The sequence below is a fragment of the Mastigoproctus giganteus genome, chromosome 7 (assembly GCF_048544385.1).
Source record: "Mastigoproctus giganteus isolate SK-2022 chromosome 7, ASM4854438v1, whole genome shotgun sequence".
Classification (NCBI taxonomy): Eukaryota; Metazoa; Arthropoda; class Arachnida; order Uropygi; family Thelyphonidae; genus Mastigoproctus; species Mastigoproctus giganteus.
Genome location: NC_143581.1, coordinates 45092098 through 45118373, shown reverse-complemented (window position 1 = coordinate 45118373; position 26276 = coordinate 45092098). Strand labels below are relative to the sequence as shown.

The following is a 26276-nucleotide window of genomic DNA, read 5'->3' as shown; positions in this document are numbered from 1 at the left end:
TACATAGTGTTCTGTGGAACAAAACCCTTACATAAGTTGGGGAGTGCCTGTATTAATAAATCATTAAATTAAAAAAAAATTCTTTCTACAAATATATAATTTCATTTTATCAATGTATATACAAAGTGTATATATATATATATATATATATATATTGATATTGATACAATTTTATCAATGTATATACAGAGTGAGTAGTTGTTTAAAGGAAAAATCACACAGAGTGAAAAAGAAATCTTTTTTTTTTAATGCAGTGAAAGAGCAATATTTGTGATGTGCTTATGCCAAAAGAGATTCGAAGCCAAGATAATCTCTAATAGAGATATGTGATCTTGTCTAAAAATCTGGGTGTCATCAAGGGTTGATCATATCAGCAGTATATACTTTTTTTGCACGAGATAAAACATGACTGAATTTTAGGATTGAAGTTCAACTGTTTTCTTGCCCATTGGAGAATTACCAGGAGATTGGCATTTAAGGAATTGGTGCTATTTATTTGAAATGTTGAAGCTGTTTGTGCAGTGCATGGTTTCTCAAACTGGAAGGTGGGATATAGTGTGCTATCATCAGCAAAACTGTGGATAGGATTTCCAGTCAGTGGAAGAAGGTTGTTAATGGAAAAGAGTGGGAAAAAGAATAGAACTTTGGGAACACTAGTCGAGAAGATAGTGTTGATCATCATCTGAAGTGTCAGAGAGAGAACTGGATACCTAATTGCAAAAACAGTCAGCAATCTGTACATAAAACAGGAGCTTGTTTAGAAGACTTTTGTGCCAAACATGATCTTAGAAATGTCAAGAGAAACTGCTTGAGTTTCATTAAACTTTTTCATCGAAATTATTGTCTGATGAGCAGGAGCATTATCATGGAGTAATTTCCAGATTTCCTTAATCCCAATGAGGTCTCTTCATTCTGATTTCATCTCTCAAGCTTTTAATGTTTTATATAAGTACATATTCTTATTAATATAATGACCTCTTGGTACAAATTTGTACAGATAGAAATAGTGGCTTCTATTTGCAGTAAGGGGTCAGAAAGTCTGTATTCAAAATACCAATTATATTATTTCGATCTGTCCAGTTATATTGAGGTAAAGGAAGTAAGCAAACCCTTAGCTATAATTATGAGAGCATCCTTGGACTCAAGGGAAGTTCCCACGGACTGGAGATGTGCAAATGTATCCCCAATTCACAAAGGGGGATCTAAGGGTGACACAAATCATTACAGAACAGTTAGTTTAACTTCTGTTCTGGGGAAAATAATGGAGTCACTGGTTAAAGATGCATTGCAGGATTATCTAGATAAGGCTGCAATAATAATTCAGACACAGCATGGGTTTGTTAAGGGAAATTCTTGTCTGACAAATTTGATTGGATACTGTGATGTGGTTACAAAGTAACTGAATGCAAAAAATAATTTTGATATCATATACTTGGATTTCAGGAAAGCTTTTGACACTGTTGGGCAGATGGGCTGAGAAGTGGCAGCTGAAGTTTAACCCTGACAAATGCAAGGTACTCCCAGAAGTAATCCCAGAGAAATGTACGAACTGTGTGGTACTACACTTACAGTGGTAGAAAATGAAAAAGACCTGGGAGTAATTGTGCAGTCATATATGAAATTTTCTGAGCAGTGTCAGGTTGCCAGAGCAGGTCATGGGGTATTGTCAATGATATACAGGAATTTTGTTAGTAGGGAAAAGGTGATTATCCCTTTGTATAAGGCAATGGTCAGGCCATACCTTAAATACCGCATACAGGTCTGGAGGCCTCATTTTAAGAAGGATGTAGAGTTGCTTGAGTGAGTATAGAGAAGGGCAACAACATTGGTGAGGGGAATGAAGGGGTCCTCTTACCAAGAAAGGCTTAAGTTCTGCAAATTGCTGTGTCTGGAGACTAGGCACCTGCGAGGTGATATGATAGAGGTGTATAAGGCTATGGATGGGTTGAGCAGGCTCAATTCTGATGGGATTCTTCCTCTTGCTCAGATTACGAATCTGAGGGGCATAAATTCAAATTGAGGAAAGACAATTGTAGGCTAAATGTGGGGATATTTGCCTTTAGCCAGCAGGTAGTTGATTGTTGTGACAAACCTCTGTCTGTTGTGGAAGTTGATGGCTTAAATAAATTCAAGGAGGAACTGGACAAAGGTTTAGACAGAATGGATGTGTGAAATGTGTTTTTTTTTTTTTTGGTTGATGCTACATAAGCTTGCTTCCTTGCATCACATGCCTCTACTATTATCAAATGTAGTTCAGCCAGGCAGGTGTGTTATTTGTGTACAAACAGATGGTTGGACATAAAATGGTGCTAATGGATACATTCTGCACTAATGCAGGATGCACCTAAAAAGTACTTTTATTGAGGATAAAGTTCTTTTGAAAGGTTCATGTTGGTTTTCATTAAAACAATAAAATATAGAACATTTTTGTAATCAGTAGAACATAGCGTTTTCTTTTAAATACAACAATCCCTTGCTAACTGTGGGTGATGTCCTGAAAAGTATCTTGTATGGCAAAAATTCAGTTGGTAAGACCAAGGTCACATAGGAAGTAGGGAAAAAACTTTAAATAAAAACACCATATATTAAAAAAAAAAACCATGGTAAACTCCATTTTTGATTTACACAACATAAAAAGATGAAATCTGTTTAGTATTTTTATCTTCTGTTTCTGTGTACTGTATCAGCCATGATACAGTGTAAAATAAATATTAATTTATGACAGACAATAATCTTTAAAGTATTACAAAAACAAGTCCAAACTATGTCCGGGAAATATAAATATTTCAGATAATGCCAACCATGTTTTCTTAAATTGCAGTTGGTGAGGGATTACCAACATAATCCTGCAAATACAGCATGCCAAAACGTAATTGATAACTTTAATTAAATGCTGTAAAAATCAGGAATTCACAGAAAGAAAAATCTGAAGGTGTCAAGTCTGGAAAACGTCGAGACCATGGAATAGTTTCTGCATGTTCAATCCATTTACTAGAAAACTGTGTCAATATAGGTACAGACTTCTAAGTGGAAATGTGGAGGCATTTGTCTTGTTGAAAAATTGTGGTACCATCATTCTGTTCCTGTAGCCGTGGCATCAGATGCTTCATTAGGTACACATGGATGTAGCTCATCCATGTGTACCAATTCGTAGTCTGCCCACTCAGCAACTCATGGCTCAAAAGATAGTACTTTTTAGCCATGAGCTGCTGGGTGGTAAAATAACTTTTGCCATGAGCTGCTTAGTAAAATATCAAAAGATATTTTACTAAGTACTTCTCTTTGGTAGTATACTCCATCTACTCCTTTAAAGCATCTGTGAGCTCCACCCATGAGAGTGATCATCTTGACCACCTCTAATTCTGTGTTCTATTTCATCTTGAAGATATTCAATTGGATTTTGGTTGTATTTCACTTCTGGCCACTGCAATTTCCTGATGTTAATATCTTCAAACCACACATTCATAGGCACCTCCGTAGCCAGGTGGGCAGGAGCCACAGTGCATAGCACACGCTTCTTGATTAGACTGTGGTTCGAGCCTGTGACTACCAAATACGGAGGATGCAAAAAAGGCCAGGGAATGACCACTGCATATCCCCACCCCCGGAGCAATATGGCCTTAGTTGCTAATGCTCCTAAAAACCAAATAACAAACAAACAACACATTCACAGTCCTTACTTTATGATGTGAAGTTTTGTCATGTTGGAAGGTGTAAAAGTCACTTCTATAAACTTGCCCAACATAGGGCACACTTAATTGTCCAGAAGATCAATATAGGATGCAACATTCATGGCTCCATGCACTGTGACCACATCTATTCCATACCACGAAAAAGCCTCTTCCCCACAGACCTTATAGACTCATCCCTATAACTTCACAGTTGGGTCATGGGACAATACACTCAGTAGTCAAGAGTTTTCCAGTCATCCTCTATACCCAAACACATCCATTAGACTGGAAGAGTGTGCAACATGACTCATTGTTGCCCTGGGCCGATTTCCATTAATTCATTGTCCAGGTTCAGTTCAATTGATGGTGTTCATACAGCCAGCACGATGCAGCTCCTGCGTGAAAATTTGTTTTGTCACTTAAAAGTCTGTCCCATTAAAAAAATTATATAAATATTATAGAAAGAAAACTATATCAAATAATAACAATATTATCGTATAATAGTAGTGCCACCATATGTTATTGCCTATTTTTCCATAACAGTGGCTAGTGTTGAAAGGTCATCTTGTAAACTATAAATAATGAACACTAAAAACAAATTCTGTAGGGCAAACCACATTAAACGACCTTGTTATACTAGCTGTTGAGCACAAAATAGCTACCAGAATGCACTTTAAAGAACTAATTAGTGAATTTGCAAATGTAAAGGCATGGAAGATGAATTTTTAAGTAAGAACCAAATTTATAAATTAACCTAATTATGTTATAGATTATTAAATTTCTTTTCTTAGTATACCAACTTTTTTAAAGTTTTTTATAATTTAATTTTGTTGAATTTATTTACAAGTAAGGCATTGGCATTTCATGTTAATAAAAATGTCTGGGAGATTATTTAAGACAATGTCTTCTTCCTTTCTTTGCCAGTGGTGTTATTAGAAGTTCTCAAGGCACAGATCACTGCAATCTGAATAAATCAAAAGGATTATTCAGCAAAAAGTGTGTCAATTTGCATATCAGTTTGGCATTGTCTGAACCACTCAGGGCACTCTAATTGAACTTTAATTTTTCATAACACTTTTCTGATTTGGTCTTTCATGTGATTTGTATTTCTTAACTGTATACCATAAATGTGTTGAGGAATAAAAGATTAAAATTGTAAACACCATTCACAGATGCTCTCTAAACAAAATATGACATGCAATTCTTTTTGCTTAAAATAAGAGCTTGTAGCATCATGTAGACAGCAAAAAATATGGGAAAAGGCAGAGATCATAATGTGGCTGATGTTGAAATAAACTGGTTAATGCCATTTTTCACCAAAATTAGTAGTTAATTAGTTTAATTAAAAGTAGTGTGGTTTGCATTTGAACTTAGTGACAGCTTTCACTTTGTTTTCTTATACACTCATTGAACAGAAGCCTAACTCATTGATGACACAGTTAAAGTAAGCTTTCTTTGACATCTGTGAATTTGAAATTTTTGCCTAAACAAATATTTCAAATTTAGTTAAGGTGAATGGCATGTACAATATGCAACTGTATAGCATCAAATTAAAGGAATATTATATATACCCACAAAAGTAGCACATTACAAAAATATTTTATTCTATTTTTTTAGTTGAAAAATTTTAAAATTAAGCGAAATCACTATCAGAAGTATATAAAATAACATCATATTAGCACATAATGCACTATTAAATATCATACATGCTGCATGCTTTATCTTATATTGTGGTCTAGTGTGAATTTTGCATGGTGATATGTCTTTTTTCTCTTCTCTTTTCTTTTTTATTGGAGGGTAGGTGGGGGTCTTACCCAGCTGAGAAAGTTTTTTTTATAAAATTTTTCATAGGAAGGAAGGAAAATGCCAGAAGGTTATCAAATTGTAGCAGGGTGCTTAATGATTTTATAATAACTGGGAGCAAAGTGGAGGAGAAATTGTTGAAGTTAAACATAAGAAATGCACCTGGGGTGGATGGGATCTATCCAGTTATATTGAAGGAGGCAGCAAAGGAACTAAGTAAACCCTTATCCATAATTATGAGAGCTTCCTTGGACTTGGGCAAGGTCCCCACACTAGAGATGTGCATATGTATCTCCAATTCACAAAGGGGGATTGAAGGGTGACACGAGTAATTACAGACCAGTTAGTTTAACTTCTGTTTCGGGTAAAATAATGGAGTCACTGGTTAAAGATGCATTGCAGGATCATCTAGACAAGACTGCAGCAATAATTCAGACACAGCATGGGTTTGTTAAGGGAAAGTCTTGTCTGACAAATTTGATTGGATACTATGATGTGGTTACAAAGGAACTGGATGCAAAACATAATTTTGATATCATATACTTGGATTTCAGGAAAACTTTTGACACTGTTGCACATGGAAGACTACTGTACAAATTGGAGCAGAATGGTATTAAGGGTAAGTTGCTACAATGGATAAAAGGGTGGTTGAGTGGAAGAAGACACAGAAGGTGGTAATCAAAGGATGCTGCTCTTCGTGGAGTAATGTTATTAGTGGAGTTGCACAGGGTTTGGTGTTAGGCCCACTGTTGTTTTGTATATTTATCAATGATATTGATGAAGGTATATCAGGCTTAACGTCGAAGTTTGCAGATGATACAAAGGTTGGCAAGGTTGTTAATGGCAGTGTGCTACTGCAACAGGATCTAGAAAATTTGTGCAGGTGGGCTGAGAAGTTGCAACTGAAGTTTAACATTGACAAATGTTAAAGTACTGCATATGGATAGAGGTAACCCCAGAGGAATGTGCCATCTGTGTAGTATTACACTTAGGGTGGTAGAAAATGAAAAAGACCTGGGAGTAATTGTGAGCCAGACATGAAGTTTTCCGAACAATGCAGACAGGCTGCATGAGCAGGTCATGGGGTTTTGTCAATGATGTACAGGAATTTTTCTAGCAGGGAAAAGGAGGTGATTATCCCTTTGTATAAGGCAACGCTCAGGCCCCGCCTTGAGTGCTGCATACAGGTCTGGAGGCCTCATTTTAGGAAGGATGTAGATTTGCTTGAGTGTGTACAGAGAAGGGCAACAAGATTGGTGTGGGGAATGATGGGATCCTCTTAACAAGAGAGGCTTAAGTTCTGCAAATTGCAGCGGCTGGAGGCTAGGTACCTGCGAGGTGATCTGATTGAGGTGTATAAGGCCTTGAATGGGTTGAGCACGCTGAATTCTGATGGGATTCTTCCACTTGCTCAGATTACGAACCTAAGGAGGCATAAATTCAAATTGAGGAAAGACAGTTGTAGAATAGATGTACGAAATTAGCCTTTAGCCAGCGGGTGGTTAATTGCTGGAACAAACTTCCATCTGTCATTGTGGAAGTTGATAGGTTAAATAAATTCAAGGAGGAACTGGACAAACATTTAGAGGGAATGGTTGTGTGATTTTTTTTTTTTTTTTTGGCTAATGCTACATAAGCTCACATGCCTCTATTACTATAAAAGTTTAAAAAAGTGTAAATGTGTACTACCACAAATCTACAGGAAGGTTTAAGGTTTTTCAGCCGTTGGTACCATGAATTATGCAGGTGGAAAGTAGATGGAATGAGAGAGAGAAGGGGGCAGTTAATAAACAACTTTCAACTGTTTATAAAATTTCTCTCCACTATAGTTGCACAGCAATTTCAAGTTGGTATTGTGATTAACTGTGTCAGAAAGATAATTCTGAACTAAACAGATGAGGTGGATATGATTTTACTCAGAAATAAATATTTTGTCAAAAACTCAAACTATTCACTCAACCTAATGATTACTTCTTGTTTTAGTACTGAAGTGAATGTTTCTAACATTCAGCCATTAGTTTTATATTCTTCAGACATATGTTTTCATTCAGTCAGTCCGCTTTCCTGATGATATGGAAAAGTTGAAGTCTTGAATTAACTCTCTTTGCATTGATAAGAATGGTATTGCAAGTTCCTATAAGATCCATGTGTCACTTTCACTGGTTCAGCTTGTGAGTAGTCTATTGGTTCTTTTACTATCTTTTATTATTTACCAGTTTTGAATAGTTTTTATTTCCATTGCTGAAAAGTTGTTTTTAAAGGTGGATAACCTGTTCAGGTTATCTGTGTCATAAAATTCAATAAAATGTTTTTGGCCAGTCAATTAACCCACTTGTGAGTATAATTACTTGTGTTACAAATTATTCTTGAATAATCTATAAACAAGGGCATTATATTTAAAATTAAAATTTTATAAAATTTTATTTAGGCTACTCTTTACATAAACTGGATAATCATACTAGCCAGTTTCAGTGCTATTAATAAACAACTTATTCATTTAAATCCAGTTATAGGCATAATTACTTTTCAGTTAAAAAAAATATTGGTAATATTATGTTATAGCTATAAACAAAACTAGTAATTTTGTTGTGTATTCTATTTCTTGATTAAAGTGATGATTTTGATTTTATATTGTCAGATTACCTTGTGATTGGATCTGATTCTGGCCGAATAGTAATTTTGGAATATAATCCCAGTAAGAATGTATTTGAAAAAGTAAGTTGACAAGTTTTGCATTATAATGTAGAAGGTATCTGTTGTGAATCTATACAATTTAGAAAGAATTTTTCTACAAGAAATTATTCTTAAATATCAATTTTTTTCTATTATGTCTAATACAATGCAACCTCGATATAACGCACCTCTTCATACTGCGGGTATGATCATGTTCCCCCCAAATCAGATTATGAAAAGAAGTAGTACGTTCAGAGAACTAACAATTTCATATTGGAAACTGGAAAAAGTGAATACAATCAGTCCTCGTATAACACGTATTTACACTACACGAATTTGATCATACACGATTTATAAATAGGGGAATGATGTTGTATATAACACAAACCAAATTCGCTTATGCACAATTTGCCTTTGTGTTTACAAGAAATGGCAGTCGAATGAGGAAATCACCCCAACTGAATGCAACACAATAGGAATGAAGAGAAGATTCTGAAAATTTATTTCTTTTTTTTATATAATTGAAGATTTCAGTGAAGGTGAAGCACATTTCACCATAATAACGTAAAAACCCACAGAATTCCAGCTATTGGTATTATCATAAATGTAATTATATCGAGTTTACTACCCATTTATAAGAGATTCCACTAGCAGGAACACCCAGTAAACCGGAAACTGCAAAGTGTTTTTATTATTTTATGGTAGTGACCTCCAGAAATGTGCTTTAGTAAAATGTGAGGTGATAATAGTGTTTCTGCCTTTACTGCATTGTTTATTCATTGCTACACACACACACACACACACACACTGCTTTGTTTATGTGTATCAAGCGTGTCTCCTCATTTTTGTTCTTTTTATACTGTAATTGTGCTTTATTCCCTAAAAACGAGTAAAATACTTGAAAAAAGTGTGAAAAGGAAGCGTCCTGGTGAAGATACTACAGATTCAGAGAGAAAAAGAAAAACAATATTGATAGAGGGAAAATATGAAATTATGAAACACTGAATGAAATGAAAGAACATGTGATATTGTGCATGCTACAGGCCTAAATGAGGCAATGCTGAGAACAATTAGAAAGAATGCAGAGAAAATAAAAGCAACTTTCATAGCTGGAACAACTAAAGTGTAACAATATCCATTAGGTCACGACACAAAGAATTGGAAGAGATGGAATGTCTGTTATCTGTTTGGATAGAAGATCAAACAAAGAACAAGTTTGTTTACGATAGAAGCAGGAGCATCAGCATTTATTACATAATAATTGATTGATGAATTTGAAGTGCTGGTTAAGACATCCAAGGCAGATATTGTTGGGATATCAGAGACGTGTTACTCGCATATAAGGGATGCAGAATTGGAATATGGGGAGTACAATGTGTACAGAAAGGATAGATAGGATAGGAAGGGAGGAGGGGTTATGCTGTTAGTTAAGAAACACACAAAATCCAAGGAAGTACAGCCAGTTGACATGGCTGGACAGTGCAGTGTTGAGTCAGTTTGGTGTGACATAAGCACTGGGAAAGCAAAATTGAGAGTAGGTGTGTGTTATAGGCCTAATGACTCTGATGAGTATAATAAACAGCTGTATAGAGAAATAGAGTGGGCCAGTAAATCAGAGTGTCTTATAATGGGGGATTTTAATTTCCCAGATATTGACTAGAATTTGTGGATTGGTCACTTGCACACTAGCAAGGCTTTTGAGGATTTATTGGATGATTGTTTTCTACAGCAGCATGTTAGAGAGGCAACAAGAGGAAGTAACCCTCTTGATCTGATTATCAGCAGTGATTAATTATGCATTAAAAATTTCAGATAAAAGAACCACTAGGAGGATGTGACCACAGTGTACTGATGTGGGATTTACTTAAAGATGTAACTGCCATCAGGGTTAAAGGGAAGGGTTTTTGCTTTCGTTAAGGTGAATACAGTGGTCTCAGAGTTTTATGTTCTATACAGTGGGACCAACTGATGTTACCAACAGCAGATTCTAAATGGGAAGCAAATTAAGGAAGTAATTTTGGAAGCTACTAGGACTTTTTGTTCCAACTAAGAAATACTGCTCTAGGTTTAGGCCCAATTGGATGTCAGATGAACTAATGAGACTCGTGGCAGAGAAAAATATTACATGGGATGCACATAAATTGTCAGGTAACACAGAAGCTGATGGTAGATACAAGCTAGTCTGTATTCAAGTCACAAAGGAAATTAGGCAAGGGAAGGCAGATTATGAAAAATCTTTCGCAAAGGATGAAAAGAAAAACAGCCGACTTCTTTATTTATATAAACTCTAAAAGGAAGGGGATGAATCAGATTGGTCCACTTGATACCAATAGTTTCACTGTAGATGATCATTCTCAGATAGCTGCCGAACTAATTGAGTATTTTTCATCTACATTCACACATGAGGAGTTATTCATGAGGAGAGGGCCAGGTGTTTATCAAACTCTAACAGGGAGTTAAATGATTTTGTAATAATTGAGAGCAAAGTGGAGGAGAAATTGTTGAAGTTAAACATAAGAAAGGCAATTGGGGTAGATGGGATCTATCCAGTTATATTAAAGGAAGTAAGCAAACCCTTAGCCATAATTATGAGAAGTATCCTTGGACTTGGGGAAGTTCCCATGGACTGGAGATGTGCAAATGTATCTCCAATTCACAAAGGGTGACACGAGTAATTACAGACCTGTTAGTTTGACTTCTGTTACAGAAAAAATAATAGAGTCACTGGTTAAAGAAGCATTGCATGATCATCTAGATAAGACAGCAGTAATAATTCAGATACTGCATGGGTTTGTCAAGGGGGAAGTCTTGCTTGACCTATTTGATTGGATACTATGATGTGGTTACAAAGGAACTGGGTGCAAAAAATAATTTTGATATCATATACTGTACTTGGATTTCAGGAAAGCTTTTGATACTGTTGCACATGGAAGACTGTTGTACAAATTGGAGCAGTATGGCATTAAGGGCAAGTTGCTACAGTGTATAAAAGGATGGTTGAGTGAGAGAAGACAGAGAGTGGTAATCAATGGATACCGTTCTATGTGGACTAATGTTATTAGTTTTTGTCCCTCAGGGGTCGGTGTTGGGCCCATTGTTGTTTTGTATATTTATCAATGATATTGATGAAGGTATATCAAGCTTAATGTCAAAGTTTGCAGATAATACGAAGGTTGGCGGGGTTGTTAATAACAGTAATGACAGTATGCTGCTTCAACAGGATCTGGAAAATTTGGGCAGATGGGCTGAGTAGTGGCAACTGAAGTTTTAACATTGACAAATGCAAAGTACAGTCAGTCCTCGTATAGCATGATAGTTGTGTTCCTAGAAACCCTCGTGCAATGCAAAATCGTGCAATATAAACAACAGGCCCTATGGGAAAAATAAGGTTAGGTGCCGACCACCCAAGACTGAACACACATTTGTAACCAAAACATTACCAAATACAATAAATTATCGTAATAAAATACGTAAGTATTTTATTATGACTTATATGTAATAAAATATTGCTAATGCTTTTGCTTCTATCGTAAGTAAACTTGTTTTTTGTTTGATTTTCTATCCAAACAGATGACAGCCATTCCATCTCTTCCAATTCTTTGTGTCTTGATCTAATGGATTTTAATTACACTTTGAGTTGTTCCTGCTATGAAAGTTTTTATTTTCTCTGCATTCTTTCTAATTCTCGGCGTTGCCTCATTTAGGCCTGTAGCACGTGCAATATCAAACAGTCTTTCATTTCGCTCAAAGCGTTTCTCAATTTCATATTTTTTCTCTATCGACAGAGGTGGACTGGCCTTACCGGGGGAAACCCCGGTGGGCCAGAGACCTGTGTGATTTTGGCCATAAACCATAGCATGAGGTCACTACAAATTTTCATGGGTAAGAATTTTTGACCCAGTCTGCCTCTGTTTATCGATATTGCTTTTCTTTTTCTCTCTGAATCTGCAGTGTCTTCACCAGGACGCTTCCTTTTCACATCTTTTAAGTATTTTACTCATTTTTAGGGAATAAACCACAATTACAAAATGAGGAGGCATTCTTGATACACATAAACAAAGCTGCGCGCATGTAGCAACTGAATAAACAACACCGTAAATGCAGAGATACACTATTAACACCTCACATTTTACTAAAACACATTTCTGGGGGTTGCTACAATAAAACAATAAAAACAATTTCCAGTTGCATTTCTGCTAGCGGAATCTGTTATAAACTGGTAGTAAACTCAATCTAATTGCATTTGCAATAATACTGATAGCTGGAATGTGTGGGTTTTTACCTTATTATGGTGAAATGTGTTTCCCCTTCACTGATATAAAAAAACATAAATACATTTTCAGAATTTTCTCATCATTCTTATCATGTTGTGTTCAGTTGGGGTGATTCCGCGTTTGACTGCCATTTCTTGTAAACACAAAGGCGAATCGTGCATATGCGAATTCGGTTCGTGTTATATACGATATCGTTCCCCTATTTATAAATCGTGTATGATCGAATTCGTGTAGTGTAAACACGTGTTATACAAGGACTGACTGTATTGCATATGGGTAGAAGTAGCCCCAGAGAAATGTACCAACTGGGTGATGTTACACCCAGGGTAGTGGAGAATGAAAGAGACCTGGGGTAATTGTGCAGTCAGATAAGTTTTCTGAGCAGTGCAGACAGGCTGCCAGAGTAGGTCATGGGGTATTGTCAATGATATACAGGAATTTTGCAAGCAGGGATAAGGAGGTGATTATCATCTTGTATAAGGCAATGGTCAGGCCATACCTTGAGTACTGTGTACAGGTCTGGAAGCCTGATTTTAGGAAGGATGTAGAGTTGCTAGAACGAGTACAGAGATGGGCTACAAGACTGGTGAGGGGAACAAATGGGTGCTCTTATGAAGAAAGGCTTAAGTTCTGCAAATTACAGCTTTTGAAGACTAGGCATGTGCGAGGCGATCTGATTGAGGTGAGGAAGGTCTCCGTAGCCGAGTGGTCAGGAGCGGGAGTGCAGTAGCACACGCTCTTTGAGTAGACCGGGGTTCAAGCCCCTGACTGCTGAATACGGTCGATCTGCCAACCCGCACTGGACGAGCATTGCAGATTATGGTCCATTTTCCCTCACCATGAATTGTTGAGGAGGCTTCCATTCTGCAGTGGGTTGATAATGGCTACACTTTACCTTTAAGGCCTTGAATGTATTGAGCTGGCTCAACGCTGATGGGATCTTCCTCTTGCTCAGATTGCAAACCTGAGGAGGCATAGATTCAAACTGAGGAAAGACAGTTATAGAATAGATGTACAGAAATTTGCCTTTAGCCAGCAGGTAGTTGATTGCTGGAACAAACTTCTGTTGTTGTGGACATTGATAGCTTAAATATATTCAAGGCAGAGCTAGACAAACATTTGGAATGAATGGATCAATTTAATGGAAAGGGTTTTTTTTTTTTTTTTTTTTATCTGATGCTGTATACTTACTAAACAAAACGCTTAGGTTCTTGGCATGTGCCTAAGACATTGGTCTGTGTGTGTGTGTGTGTGTGTTAATGCCATGTAATTTTGCTGGGGACTTTTTTTGCTTAATGAAAAAATTCACAGAATATACAAATGTTTTTTTTTTTTGCTTTTTAAATGTAAATGTTGTTTTGGCAGACAGCCAGATTTGTATTTTTTGATATATATCTGCTTTAAAATTTCTGATTTGGTTTTTTTGAAGTTGAACCAGTAATTTTTTGTTCTTTGTTGTTTTTGAATAAAAAAAATTCTTAGATCCACCAGGAAACATTTGGGAAGAGTGGATGCCGTCGAATTGTTCCTGGGCAGTATCTGGCAATTGATCCAAAAGGTCGTGCTGTGATGATCGGTATGTATTTTTTTTATCTTTGAACTTATTACAGTTATCTGATGGGTTTATTTGACTGGAGAAATTATTAGAAAAAACTAAGTATGGTATTTCCTTCCTATTCAAAATAGAATTAATAATCATTTCTTAAGTCAGCTGTTACCATTTATACTAGTCATAATCAAGAGGCTATAATCAATTCGTTTGATTATGACAGATTGTTCAATTCATTTGATTACGGCAGATCATTCAATTCATTTGATTATGCTCATATCACTCAAATGTTTAGATTACTATTAATTATTCAATTATGCTCATGTCACTTGAATGACTAGTAGTTAACTATTAATGAGCATATGTGTGGTTATGGTGGGCATCCACATACACATGTGAGAAAGCTTTTAAAGTTAAGGATACCAGTTTTAATGATTCATTCAACTTATTCGATTATACTCACATCATTCAAATGATTGATAGTTATTAATGATGAGCATAATTGAGAGATTATAATCAATTCACTTTATTTAGGCAAATCATTCAAACATACTCATTTGAATGATTAGTAGTTAGTAGATTTACTTCATTGACATCTCAGTTAGTAAATATTTTCTCAGTATAGATATTCTAAATAATTGTTATTTTCCACTGTTTTTTGAGAAATTTTTAATAATTTTTTTCTTGCAAATTTAAATTTTCTAGTAAATTTTTCATTTACTATTTGTGTGAAATGCATGTGCACGTGCGCGCACGCACGCACGCACACACACGCGCACACACACACACACAGTCAACAACATTAGTTTTTCTTGCATTCTTTGGTATATCTGATAGTTATTTTTTAGGTTTATTCATATATGCTTAAAGCATTTGTCTTCACCCTGTCGACCATCTGTCTGTCTGTCTGTCTACATGTAGTACTAATTCAGCTCAGTGAAAATACTTTTGTGAAATTGTTTATTTAGATCTTTTTAGAAAAATTAGTCTTCATCAAAAATTGCATAAAAATGGGATCACTCGAAATTCAGCAGTATATATCTGTATGTAAGTAAAAGAATGTTCCAAACATTTGGGCATTGCTCTACAAGGAAAAGTCAGATTGACAAGTTTTTCAGACCTTCAGAAGGTTACAGGATGGTTCTGATTTGATATATCCCACCCGTTTTCATTCCTACAGAAATCGTATTAGTTTGAATGTGGAGCATTACTTGAGAGGGAAAAGTTGGATCAACATCAAGTTTTTAACATTCTTCGTTGGTTCTATGGAAGCTTTTAGAATTAATTATGATTCTGTAACTATCCTCCCGTCTCCAAGAACCTTATGATAAATTTGGAATGGCACTGTGATCCTTTTGAAGACATGGACTTACTAGAATGTTCTTCTGGACCTTTGTACGAAATTTCATGCCAACAGGTTAATCCATAGCCCTTGTACCCGTTCCCCTTTCCCCTGTGAAAGAACTGCTGCATTATGGAAGACTAATTTTCTGGAGATGGTTCAACAATCTCCAACAAGTCCAACATTTCTGGAACTTGTGGGGCACCTCTGTAGCCAGGTGGGTAGGAGCAGCAGTGCGTAGCACATGCTTCTTGATTAGACCGGGGTTAGAGCCCGTGACCACCAAATACGGAGGATGCGGAAAGGTCAAGGAATGACCACCGCATATCCCTGGAGCAATATGGCCTTAGTTGCTAATGCTCCTAAAACCCAAATAACAAACAAACAAAACATCTGGAACTTGTGGATTTATCACTCATGTAGTAGTTGGGCATTTCTTGAATTGCTTGATGACTGCTTCATACATCAGCATATTAGAGATATCACAAGGGAGATAAATATTCTTAACTTGGTTATCAGTAATGATCCATCATATATGAAGACTCTTCAAATAAAGGAACCATTGGTGAATAGTGATCACAGTAATAAATATTGTCAAGGAAAATCGGTTTTGTTTTCACAATGAGGATTGCAATGGTCTTAGGTATCATTTAAGTTCTTTTCAATAGGACCATATGTTAACTTTAGCAAATACAAAGCTGAGTGGAAATGATTAAGTCATTCTCAAAGCTACTAAACTTCTTATACCAACACGAAGGTCGTTCGAGGTATAGGCCAAAATGCGTGACAAAAGAACTGATGACCTTAATGTCAGAGAGCAAAGATGCATGGACTGATTGTAAATTATCAATGGATCCTGCAGTAAATAAATCAGTCCGTAATAAAGTTGCTCAAGGGATTAGGCATGCTAAGGCAGATTACGAGAAGTCCTTAGCTAAGAGTGCAAAGAACAGTAATAAGGATGTTTGCAGTGGGAATCAATACTGGTTCACGTGATATTTGTGGTAACAGTATCAGTGATCTTGAACTGGTTGCCAATAAGCTGCATAAATATTTTGCATTCACATACACATGTGAGAAAACTTTTAAAGTTAAGGATACCAGTGATCTCGCTATACCGATTTGGAGTTGAATGATTTTATGATAACTGAAAAGGGACTAGTAACAAATTTATTGCAAGAAAAAGTGACCAAGGAACCAGGAGCTGTTGGTTAATCCATTTATACTGAATGAAATAGCAAAAGATGTAAGCAAACCTTTGGTTGTCATAATCAGAGCATCCTTAGATGCAGCCAATATCCCTATAGATTGGAGATATGCAACCATGTCTCCTATTAACAAGGTTCAAAGGGTCAGACGAGCAGCCATGGACTTGTCAGTTTGACTTCTGTTCCAGGGAAGATTATGGAATCCTTAGTTAAGTATGTAATATAAGATACTCTGGACAGGTATGGAAATATAAGGGAACCACATCATGGCTTCGTTAAAGGCAGATAGCATCTGACAACTCTAATTAGCTACTATGTGATTGTCAGTAAAGAATTTGATAGGAGGAATTACTTTAACATCATTTTCTTAAACTTCAGTTAAGCTTTTGATGTAGTCCCACTTAAACAATTGTTATCTAAACAGTCATATATAATCAGTAAATGGCCACTGCTTTTCATTGACTAATGCTAAGAGTGAGTTCCCACAGGGTTTGATTCTTGACCCCCCCTGCTGTTTCTAAAATTCATTAATAATACTGATGTAAATATTTAAAGTTTGATATTAGTGAGGCAAAGATTGATCATTCAACTGGTTTTCACCTATATGAAGCAAAGTATGGTTGGTTGGGAGCTCAAGTTGACCCATCAGCCAATGACCAAATTTCTACAGTGAAATTGTTACAGATTCTGGCAAAATACAGATGACATGAAGTTCTTCCTGCAGAATCACAAACCCATTTGCTTTTGCTTGAAGGAGACATACCACACTTAAAGATCATACTTCTGATGACCTCCACTTTGCATAACCTTTCATTTTAAAGGAAAGAAGTTGGACTTGACCTGCCCATGGAGGATTTGCTATCCTTATGCAATTTACTACCAGCTTAGAGGTGGTAGCAATCAGACTTACAGTTGGGTTCTGTAACATTGCCTATCAATTAAGCAGTGATGTACATCACAGAAAATATTGTCCATGCAGCTGCAATTGCACTTCCAAAAACATCTACCCTGTTTCTACTATTTCCAAAATCCTGGTGAAATGCAGAATGCACAGCTACAAAAAAGGTACAAAACAGTGCTTTAGAGATATTCTGAGGATATCTTACCATGGTTAAGCTTGTAGCCTTTAAATGTGCGTACTGTGTTCACTGTTAGAGCCAAAAGGAATTGTTTGAGACAACTTTAGTACTGTCTTGACCAGCATTAAGGTTGTTTGGGACAAAATGATAGGACAATGCACATATCACCCTTCATCAATCCTGGAAGATAATGGCTTTGCCCATTATAAGGGCAAAAACCATCAAATGGTTTTTTCCCTTATAATGGGCCCCTTACGATATAAGAGTTAAAAACTGCCCTTAATAGGGCAAGTGCTGTTGAACCAGATGACATTGCATAATGGTTAAGCACCTTTCACCAACATCTATGGATCACTTGAATGATTAGTAATTAATAACTATTAATGGGCATATGTGGGTATGGTGGTCATCCATATACATATGTGAGAAAGCTTTTAAAGTTAAGGATACCAGTTTAAAGTTAACTTAACTTTAAATATTACCTTTTAAAGTTAAGTCTCCCACAGTTCCCAAAACAGAAAAATGAAAAGCAGGCACTCAGTTTCACACCAAAGAGTTTTTGCCCTTATTATGGGCCATTTATGATATAAGAGTTAAAAACCGCTCTTACTAGGACAAGTTCTGTTGAACCAGATGACATCACATAATGGTTAAGCACCTTTCACTGACATCTACAGATCACCTGCTCTTCCTATATAACAGAATCTTTCTTGAAGAGCAGTTTCTGGATGCCTGGCAGAAGGCAACCATCCTTGCATTTACTAAGCCAGAAAAGGATATCAAATTTCCATATTGCTCTAACTAGCCATTGTGCAAAATTTTGGTGAGAATGGTCAATGCTCATCTTATATAATTATAATTTTATAGAGGCAAACGACCACATATCCCAATGTGCTTCTGAAGAAAGAGGTCTGCATTCTACCATCTAATTAGACTGAAAACATTTGCCTGAAATGTTTTCCTAAAAAGAGAGCACTTGCTGTCTATATTTTTCGATGTGAGAAAAGCATGTGACACAACTTGGAGATTTAGCATTAGTAGAGGCACATAATGCAAGAAAGCAAGCTTATACAGCATCAGCCAAAAAAAAAAGCTCTGATTTCACCCCTCCATTCATTCCAAATACCTGTCCAGCTCAGCCTTAAATTTATTTAGGCTATCAACTTCCACAACAAAAGATGGAAGTCTGTTCCACCAATCAACCACCTGCTGGCTAAAGGCATTTGATATTTTAAAAGATGTTTATAGCTTCTGTCTTAGGTCATCTCTCTGTTTTTATTAAAAACTTCTTATCCTGTCAGTTTTTACAAGTTTGTGTAGGATCCACCCTCTCTTTGTCCTTTTGCTAAGAAGATGGAGTGCCTCAAGGATCAATTTCAAGTGTTATGCTGCAGCCAAATCAGCAGCTCCCATGAATAATCTTAGCCTGTCAGTCCTCCATGCAAACTACAGGCAAATAGTACACAATAAGATAAACTCCATTTGGGAAGTCTTGTGGAATAGACAGACTAAATAAATTATTCAAACCATGGCCGTCCTTGTCTGTGCAGGAGTCACAAAGAGAAAGTTGTTCTTCAACTCTTCATAGAAAGGACACAGCCATCTGACACATTCTTTTCTTATCAGAAATTTTTAAATTTTAAAAAATATAAATATATATCATTGTATATAATTTTGGTTTTTAAAAGATGTATGTACATTTTTTGCTTAGTCACATCTTTTTGTTGGTATTTACCGCTTTTGTTTATATTATCTATTTTGGTGTGGTGACCTATTTTTAGGTCACTTATGACTTTTTTACTATCTTAATCTTGGACTTGGTGTTTCGTAGCCTAGATCATCATTATCATCTAATTTAGCCTGTAAGACTCCTGCCTAATTTTTGTTTTTCTAGTGTTTGTCACACCAGCTTGGAGATATATAACTGTCTTTGCTAGCTATTGTTTTTACTTTACCTTTGTGTAATCCATTAGTCCTACATTTTTGAAAGTGTACAAATTAAAGCATCACATGAGTTTTTGAGATGCAGTGATGTAAAATTTTTGGAATATTTTATAATTTAAATTAATCATTCAAATTTTGATTGTTGGTATTTATATAATTTTTTGTTTGTCATCAACTTAATATTTTGTTTAAAGGTGCCGTTGAAAAGCAAAAGCTGGTATATATTTTGAATCGTGATGCTGCTGCACGTCTGACTATTTCATCTCCACTTGAAGCCCATAAATCTAACACGCTAGTTTATCATATGGTTGGAGTTGATGTTGGATTTGAAAATCCAATGTTTGCATGTCTTGAAATGGATTATGAGGTATAAATTGTAGTTAACATTTTATACTTGATTCTGATTAAGTAATGTTTTACCTTTGCCTACTGTAACAGCATAGTTTTCATAAACCTAACTGCTTTCCTGTGCTGCTTATTTCTAATTATTTAGGTGCCAACTTTACAGGTGCAGATTTATTTCTCATTGAGAAATAATTCATAAGCATTCATAAACATAAGCATTTCACAATGAGAAACAGATAATATCCATTATCTAATAAGAAAAAAAAATAATAATAAAAAAAATAAAACAGACTGACCCCAGTCACAACACACATCATTGGAGTTTTACAGTGAGCACTGATCATATAGCTGTTTCATTATCACACAGTTATTGTGATTTGGTGATAATAACATGTGAATGGTATTATGTACAATAAAAAATAAATTATTTTCTTATTATCCTAGAATTGGTCATGGATAACAAGTAAGTTTTAAGAAGGCAGAAAGCTCTTAATATTCTAGATTGTATGCAATGAATAAATATAATCACAACAAACATCACTAATGGTGCACCTCTTTGTGGAATGTCAATGGATACTACACTTGTTGTATTGCTGTCTTGAGACGAGAAAATACTGAGGTACAAATAGATAGTAGGAGATTAATGGATTTTAATAGAAGATCAGCAATATTAAAGTAGTCTCAAAGAAGTAATACTAGCATATTGGCAGGGATAGAGTAGAAAGCAGAGGTTAGATTGAAGAAAATAGCAAGGAGGTTTGTTTCTTCCCATGTCTCAAGTTGCCCCCCCCCCACAGAATTATACCAAATTTTTAGCCTGCACAACATTTAGATCCTCCTGTAAAACTCACTTGTACAGACAATACTGACACAATATGGCTTTAGATGCTTATATTATTTATAAAACCAAACAACAACAACGGTATACAGTGAAACCTTTCTAAAACGGACACTATTAGATCAGAAGAAAATGTCCACTACACAGGGATGTTCACTTTGCAGAGGTTGGTATAGCCAGTTTAATAATTCAGAAGAATTAAATTCACTATAACTGGTTGCTTACCTAGTTTTTTATTGATTATCATTGTACATATATGTGTTAATGTCAATTAATTAACTCTTAGTAAACACAACTTCTTTTAGTTACAGACCATTTACTTTTAGTAAAAATGAATATAAAATTTTTTGTTTAGACTATTTCATTTTCAATTATGGATAATTAGATCACATCACGTTTTCATATAAATAAATTTCATTCCAGACATAATCTGTACTAAAATACATATAAACCTTATATTGTTGGAAGGGAAATGAATAATCTGATATCGAATTAACAAGGATATACTGAATAAACTTCATTACAGACTTCAGAACAGTCCTCCATAAGAGTATTTTCTCACTAGGGATCTCTGCTGCAGGAGCAGCAGCAGGTGTTGAAGTTTGATCTCCCTTAGAGCTGAAGAAGGAATCCAGAGAGACTTGTAGTTTGCCTTTCTTCTTCTTGTTTTGGATACCCTGTAAGAAATCTTAGCATTTTCAGCAATTCTACACACACTGAGGGATCTTTCTGTATCAACATCTTTATTTCTGAAGTAAGAAAGGCATTCATCAAGCTTTCAGAAAGCCTCAGCCATTCCATTAGTGGTCATTATCTTAAGGGTTCTTCCTTTTCTATCTCCTTTTTGATGTTTTCAAGGGTTTAGCAGCCATTTCTGTGAGTTCTCTATCCATACTCCATTCATTGATTTTTGAAAGTTGCATTTCCTGCCAGGCACTAACAATATTATATATGGCTTGTTTAATATTGTATGCCTTCCATTTTTTTTTTTTTTTAAAGGCTTGGTGCATTCTCCTCATTCATAGCCATATCTTGAGAGAATGTCCTCCTGATTCAATAGGCTTTAAAAGCTGTTCTTACACCTTAGTCCATTGGTTAGATGAGAGAGAGATGGTATTTGGGACATAAAATGACTTTTATGTTGTCCTTGTGCATCATCCCATATCAAAAGAGCTGTACTGGAAACAATGTGGTTGCACAATATTGTTCAACTGATGGACAAAAATAATCTGAAAACCATGTCTGGAAAAAACTGCTACCTTATTAAATTTCTATATGACTGGCAACATTCATTTAATAAATCCCTTTAAGAACCTTGGTGTTTTATGACTGGCAGACTAACAGGGGCTTCACTTTGAAGTCATCAGCAGCATTCCCAATCAGCATCCCATTAATCCATCTTTTGATACTTTAAACCCGGACATGGATATTTCTGACTAGAAATAAGTTCTCTTTGACATTCTCTTCCAAAATAGACTATGTTCTTGAATGTTAAAACTCATGTTGTGGGATGTAGCCTCCTTTGATAATATTCAAAGGAAGCCTACTTAAATCCGCCCCCTCCTTCCCACATCGACACTGGTTCTGCTTTCCCCTGAGTAGCAATGTTATTCGGGTTACAACACTTACTGATCCTATTTTACCAGACTTTACTGGCATTAAAAGGCTTGGCACTGGATCCTTACAGCAAATTTTTCTTCATGTCTTCATACAAACTAATTTTTTCTCTTGAATTACCATATTGTCCTGTATAAACAAATTTTAATACTCTTTCCTAATTTTTTGCTAATTTTGATCATTATTGAAGATCCAGATCAATTTAATTTCATTGTATTTAAAGGAGTTACTACCTTTCTGTATTCCAACTTTATTTTTGCTTATTCTTTATTATGGTTCTGTTGGTGGACTCTGCTAAATCAAACAATTTGACACAGGTCAGTCTTGTGCTCTTCTGAATTTTGATCTTTTTAGATTATCCAGTTTAGTTTTTAATGATAAATTTTTCTGATAGCTTTTCACCTTTCCAGATCTTGTTGCAGCAGCATAGCGTCAGTAGTGTCCTTAACAACCCTGCCAACCTTTGTATCGTCTGCAAACTTGGATATTAAGCTTGATATACCATCATCAATATCATTTATAAATACAGAAAACAACAATGGACCCAACACTGAACCCTGGGGGACTCCACTAATAACATTAGTCCACGATGAGCAGTGTCCATTGATTACCACTCTCTGTCTTCTCCCCCTCAACCACCCCTTTATCCATAGCAGCAATTTGCCTCCAATGCCACACTGTTCCAATTTGTGCAGCAGTCTTCCATGTGCAACAGTATCAAAAGCCTTTCTAAGATCCAAATATATAATATCAAAGTTATTCCCTGCATCCAGTTCTTTTGTGACTGCATCATAGTATCCAATCAAATTGGTCAGGCAAGACTTCCCCTTAACAAAACCATGCTGTGTCCGAGCTATAACTGAAGTCTTGTCTGTCTAGATGATCCTGCAGTGCTTCTTTAACCATTGTCTCCATTAATTTTCCTGGAACAGAAGTTAACTCACAGGTCTATAATTACTTGTGTCAGCCTTTGATCCTCCTTTGTGAATTGGGGTCACATTTGCACTTCTCCAGTCTATGGGTACCTCCCCTGAGTCCAAGGAAGCTCTCATAATTATGGCTAAGGGATTGCTTACTTCCTTTGTCCTTTGCTGCCTCCTTTAATATAACTGGATAGATCCCATCCACCCCAGGTGCCTTTCTTGTATTTATCTTCAACAGTTTCTCCTCCACTTTACTCTCAGTTATTACAAGATTATCTAGCTTACTGCCAGAGTTGAATACACCTCTGGCATTCCCCTCGCCAAATAACTCCTCATGTGCGAATGTCGATGCAAAATATTCATTTAGTTTGTTAGCTACCTGAGCAGGATCATCAACAGTTGAACCATCGATATCAAGTGGACCAATCTGATTCATCCCCTTCCTTCTAGAGTTTACATAAGTAAAGAACTCTTTGCATCCCTTGCCAAAGATTTCTCGTAATCTGCCTTTGCCTGCCTAACCTCCTTTGTAACTTGGTTACAGATCAACTTATATCTATCATAGGCTTCTGTGTCACGTGTTAATTTATATGTATCCCATGCATTTTTCTTCTCTGCCATATGTCTCATTAGTTCATCTGACATCCATTTAGGCCTGATCCTTGAACAATATTTCTTAGTTGGTATGTAAAGCCTAGTAGCTTCCAAGATAGGTTCTTTGAATGCTTCCCATTTTGAATTTGCTGTTGGTAACATCATCAGTTGGTCCCACTGTATAGAATTTAAATACTGTCTCAGACCATCGTAGTCACCTTTACGAAAGCAATAACCCTTCCATTTACCCCTGATGGTAGTTACCTCTTTGAGTAAATCCCACTTGAGCACACTGTGATCACTGCCACCTAGTGCTTCCTTTATCTGCAGATTCTTAATGCATGAAGAATCACTACTGATAATCAAATCAAGAGTATTACTCCCTCTAGTTGCCTTCTGAACATGCTGATGTGGAAAACAATCATCCAATAAATCCACAAAAGCCTTGCTAGTGTGTGAGTGACCAACCCACAAATTCCAGTCAATATCTGCAAAATTAAAATCCCCCCATTATAAGAATCTCTGATTTACAGGCCCACTCTATTTCCCTGTACAGTTTCTTATTATACTCATCAGAGTCATTAGGCCTATAGCACACTCCTACTCTCAATTTTGATCTCCCAATGTTTATGTCACACCAAACTGGTTCGACACTGCACTGTCCAGCGATGTCGACTGGCTTCACTTCCTTGGATTTTATGTGTTTCTTCACATAAATAATGCTATACTACTAAATTTAAATCAAAAGTTTTAGAAAAACAATAATTTCAAACCAATAAATAAGAAAATCCACTTAGCGGCTTTGAACACGTCTGGCTCCCACTAGCCTTGTCAGCAGATCCTGTTACAATAATGTTAAGCACACCTTAACATTATTGGCACTAGCTGACTCACTTGGTTGATTTGATGCCATTTTAAAAAGAGAGAAGTTGGAATAACCTACTGAGTAAACTAAAGTCAATAATTTCAATGATATACAGGGATTTTGCTAGCAGGGATAAGACATCGATTATGCCATTGTATAAGGCAATGGTCAGGCCACATCTCGAGTACTGCATACTAGTCTGGAGGCCTCATTTTAGGAAGGATGTGAAGTTTATGGAACGAGTACAGGAAAAGGCAAGGTTGGTGAGGGGAACAAAGGGGTACTCTTACCAAGAAATGCTTCAGTTCGGTGAATTGCAGCTTCTGGAGACTAGGCACCTGTAAGATGGTCTGGTAATCTGATTGAGGTGTTTAAGGCTTTGAATGAATTGAGCAATCTCAGTGCCGATGGGATTCTTCCTCTTGTTCAGACCACACACACACATGAAGGGGAAAGAAATTCAAATTGAGGAAGGATGGTTGCAGAAGTTTGTCTTTGGCCAGTGGGTGGTTAATTGTTGGAGTAAACTTCCATCTGTTGTTGTGAAAGTTGATAGCTTAAATAAATTCAAGGAAAAACTAGACAGGTGAAATGGGAGGTGCTTTTTCTTTTTTTTTTTTGTTTGATGTACAAGCTTGCTTTCTTGCATCAGCCACTGCTAATCTAAACACTAAACACTCATAAGCAATCAATAAACGAGAAGTGACTGGAAACAAACTAAACTGAAATGCTGCAAAGCATTTCCAGTTTGGCTGGCGATTCAGCCATTTTTATCTTTAATCACAGTAACACCCCTTTGAAGGCACTTGCTGTGATTAAGTTACTTGGAAAATCATGTTGAAGAGCATTAAGGTATTTTTCAATGAGACCTGTCCACGGTTCCCTCTAAGCTGCTTGTGTGTGTGCGGCCACGTACTGATTTCTATGAAGTCGCACAGGTGCTTTTACTTCCTGCGCACACAGCCGACATACTAGATGGCGACAGGAGTATTAGTGGAAGAATGGATATAGGAAGGGGGGGGGATAGCTCATGCCATATGATTCGCTATTGCATGATATGTTCCCACATCTTTTATTTACAAATACAGTAAACCCCCGCGAATAGCGGGGGTTTACTGTATATGACTGTACATAGACAGTACATAGTGAAATGCAAGCATATGGCATCGAAATGAAAATAAGAAACAATTTAATATTAAATGTAATATTTATTAGAAATTTCAAACAAATCTTTCAAACCAGCACTTTTGCTAGCAAAAAAAACTTATCCCGCCAGTGCTATCACTAGTTTCGCTAAAGTGTTGATAAAGGAGTTTTGCCTTTTCACGAATGATGAGTGAACTTAATGTAATTTTATTTTGAGTTCGGTCTTCTATCCACAGATTTTAAGCTTTTCCATTTTTTCTAATTTAACATCATGAGTTACAGAGCAAATTTTTGAAGCAATTAGCGCATTTTCACGGACACTACGGCGGATTTTTTCTTCCGATTTCTTGATTGATCGTATCGTTGACTCATTGATTTTATAATGTTTTGCCACTGAGGAGACAC

At 36.2% G+C, this 26276-nt stretch overlaps 1 protein-coding gene across 1 annotated transcript in view; it reads left to right on the top strand.

Moving 5' to 3' along the window:
- Nucleotides 1–26276, top strand: part of Sf3b3 (splicing factor 3b subunit 3) — a 245622-nt gene that overhangs the window by 20109 nt on the left and 199237 nt on the right. The window contains exons 3-5 of the mRNA XM_090376877.1: nucleotides 8113–8189; nucleotides 13904–13997; nucleotides 19738–19910. Of these exons, the coding sequence (XP_090233003.1) occupies nucleotides 8113–8189; nucleotides 13904–13997; nucleotides 19738–19910 (344 nt within the window). The remainder of the gene's footprint in view (nucleotides 1–8112; nucleotides 8190–13903; nucleotides 13998–19737; nucleotides 19911–26276) is intronic.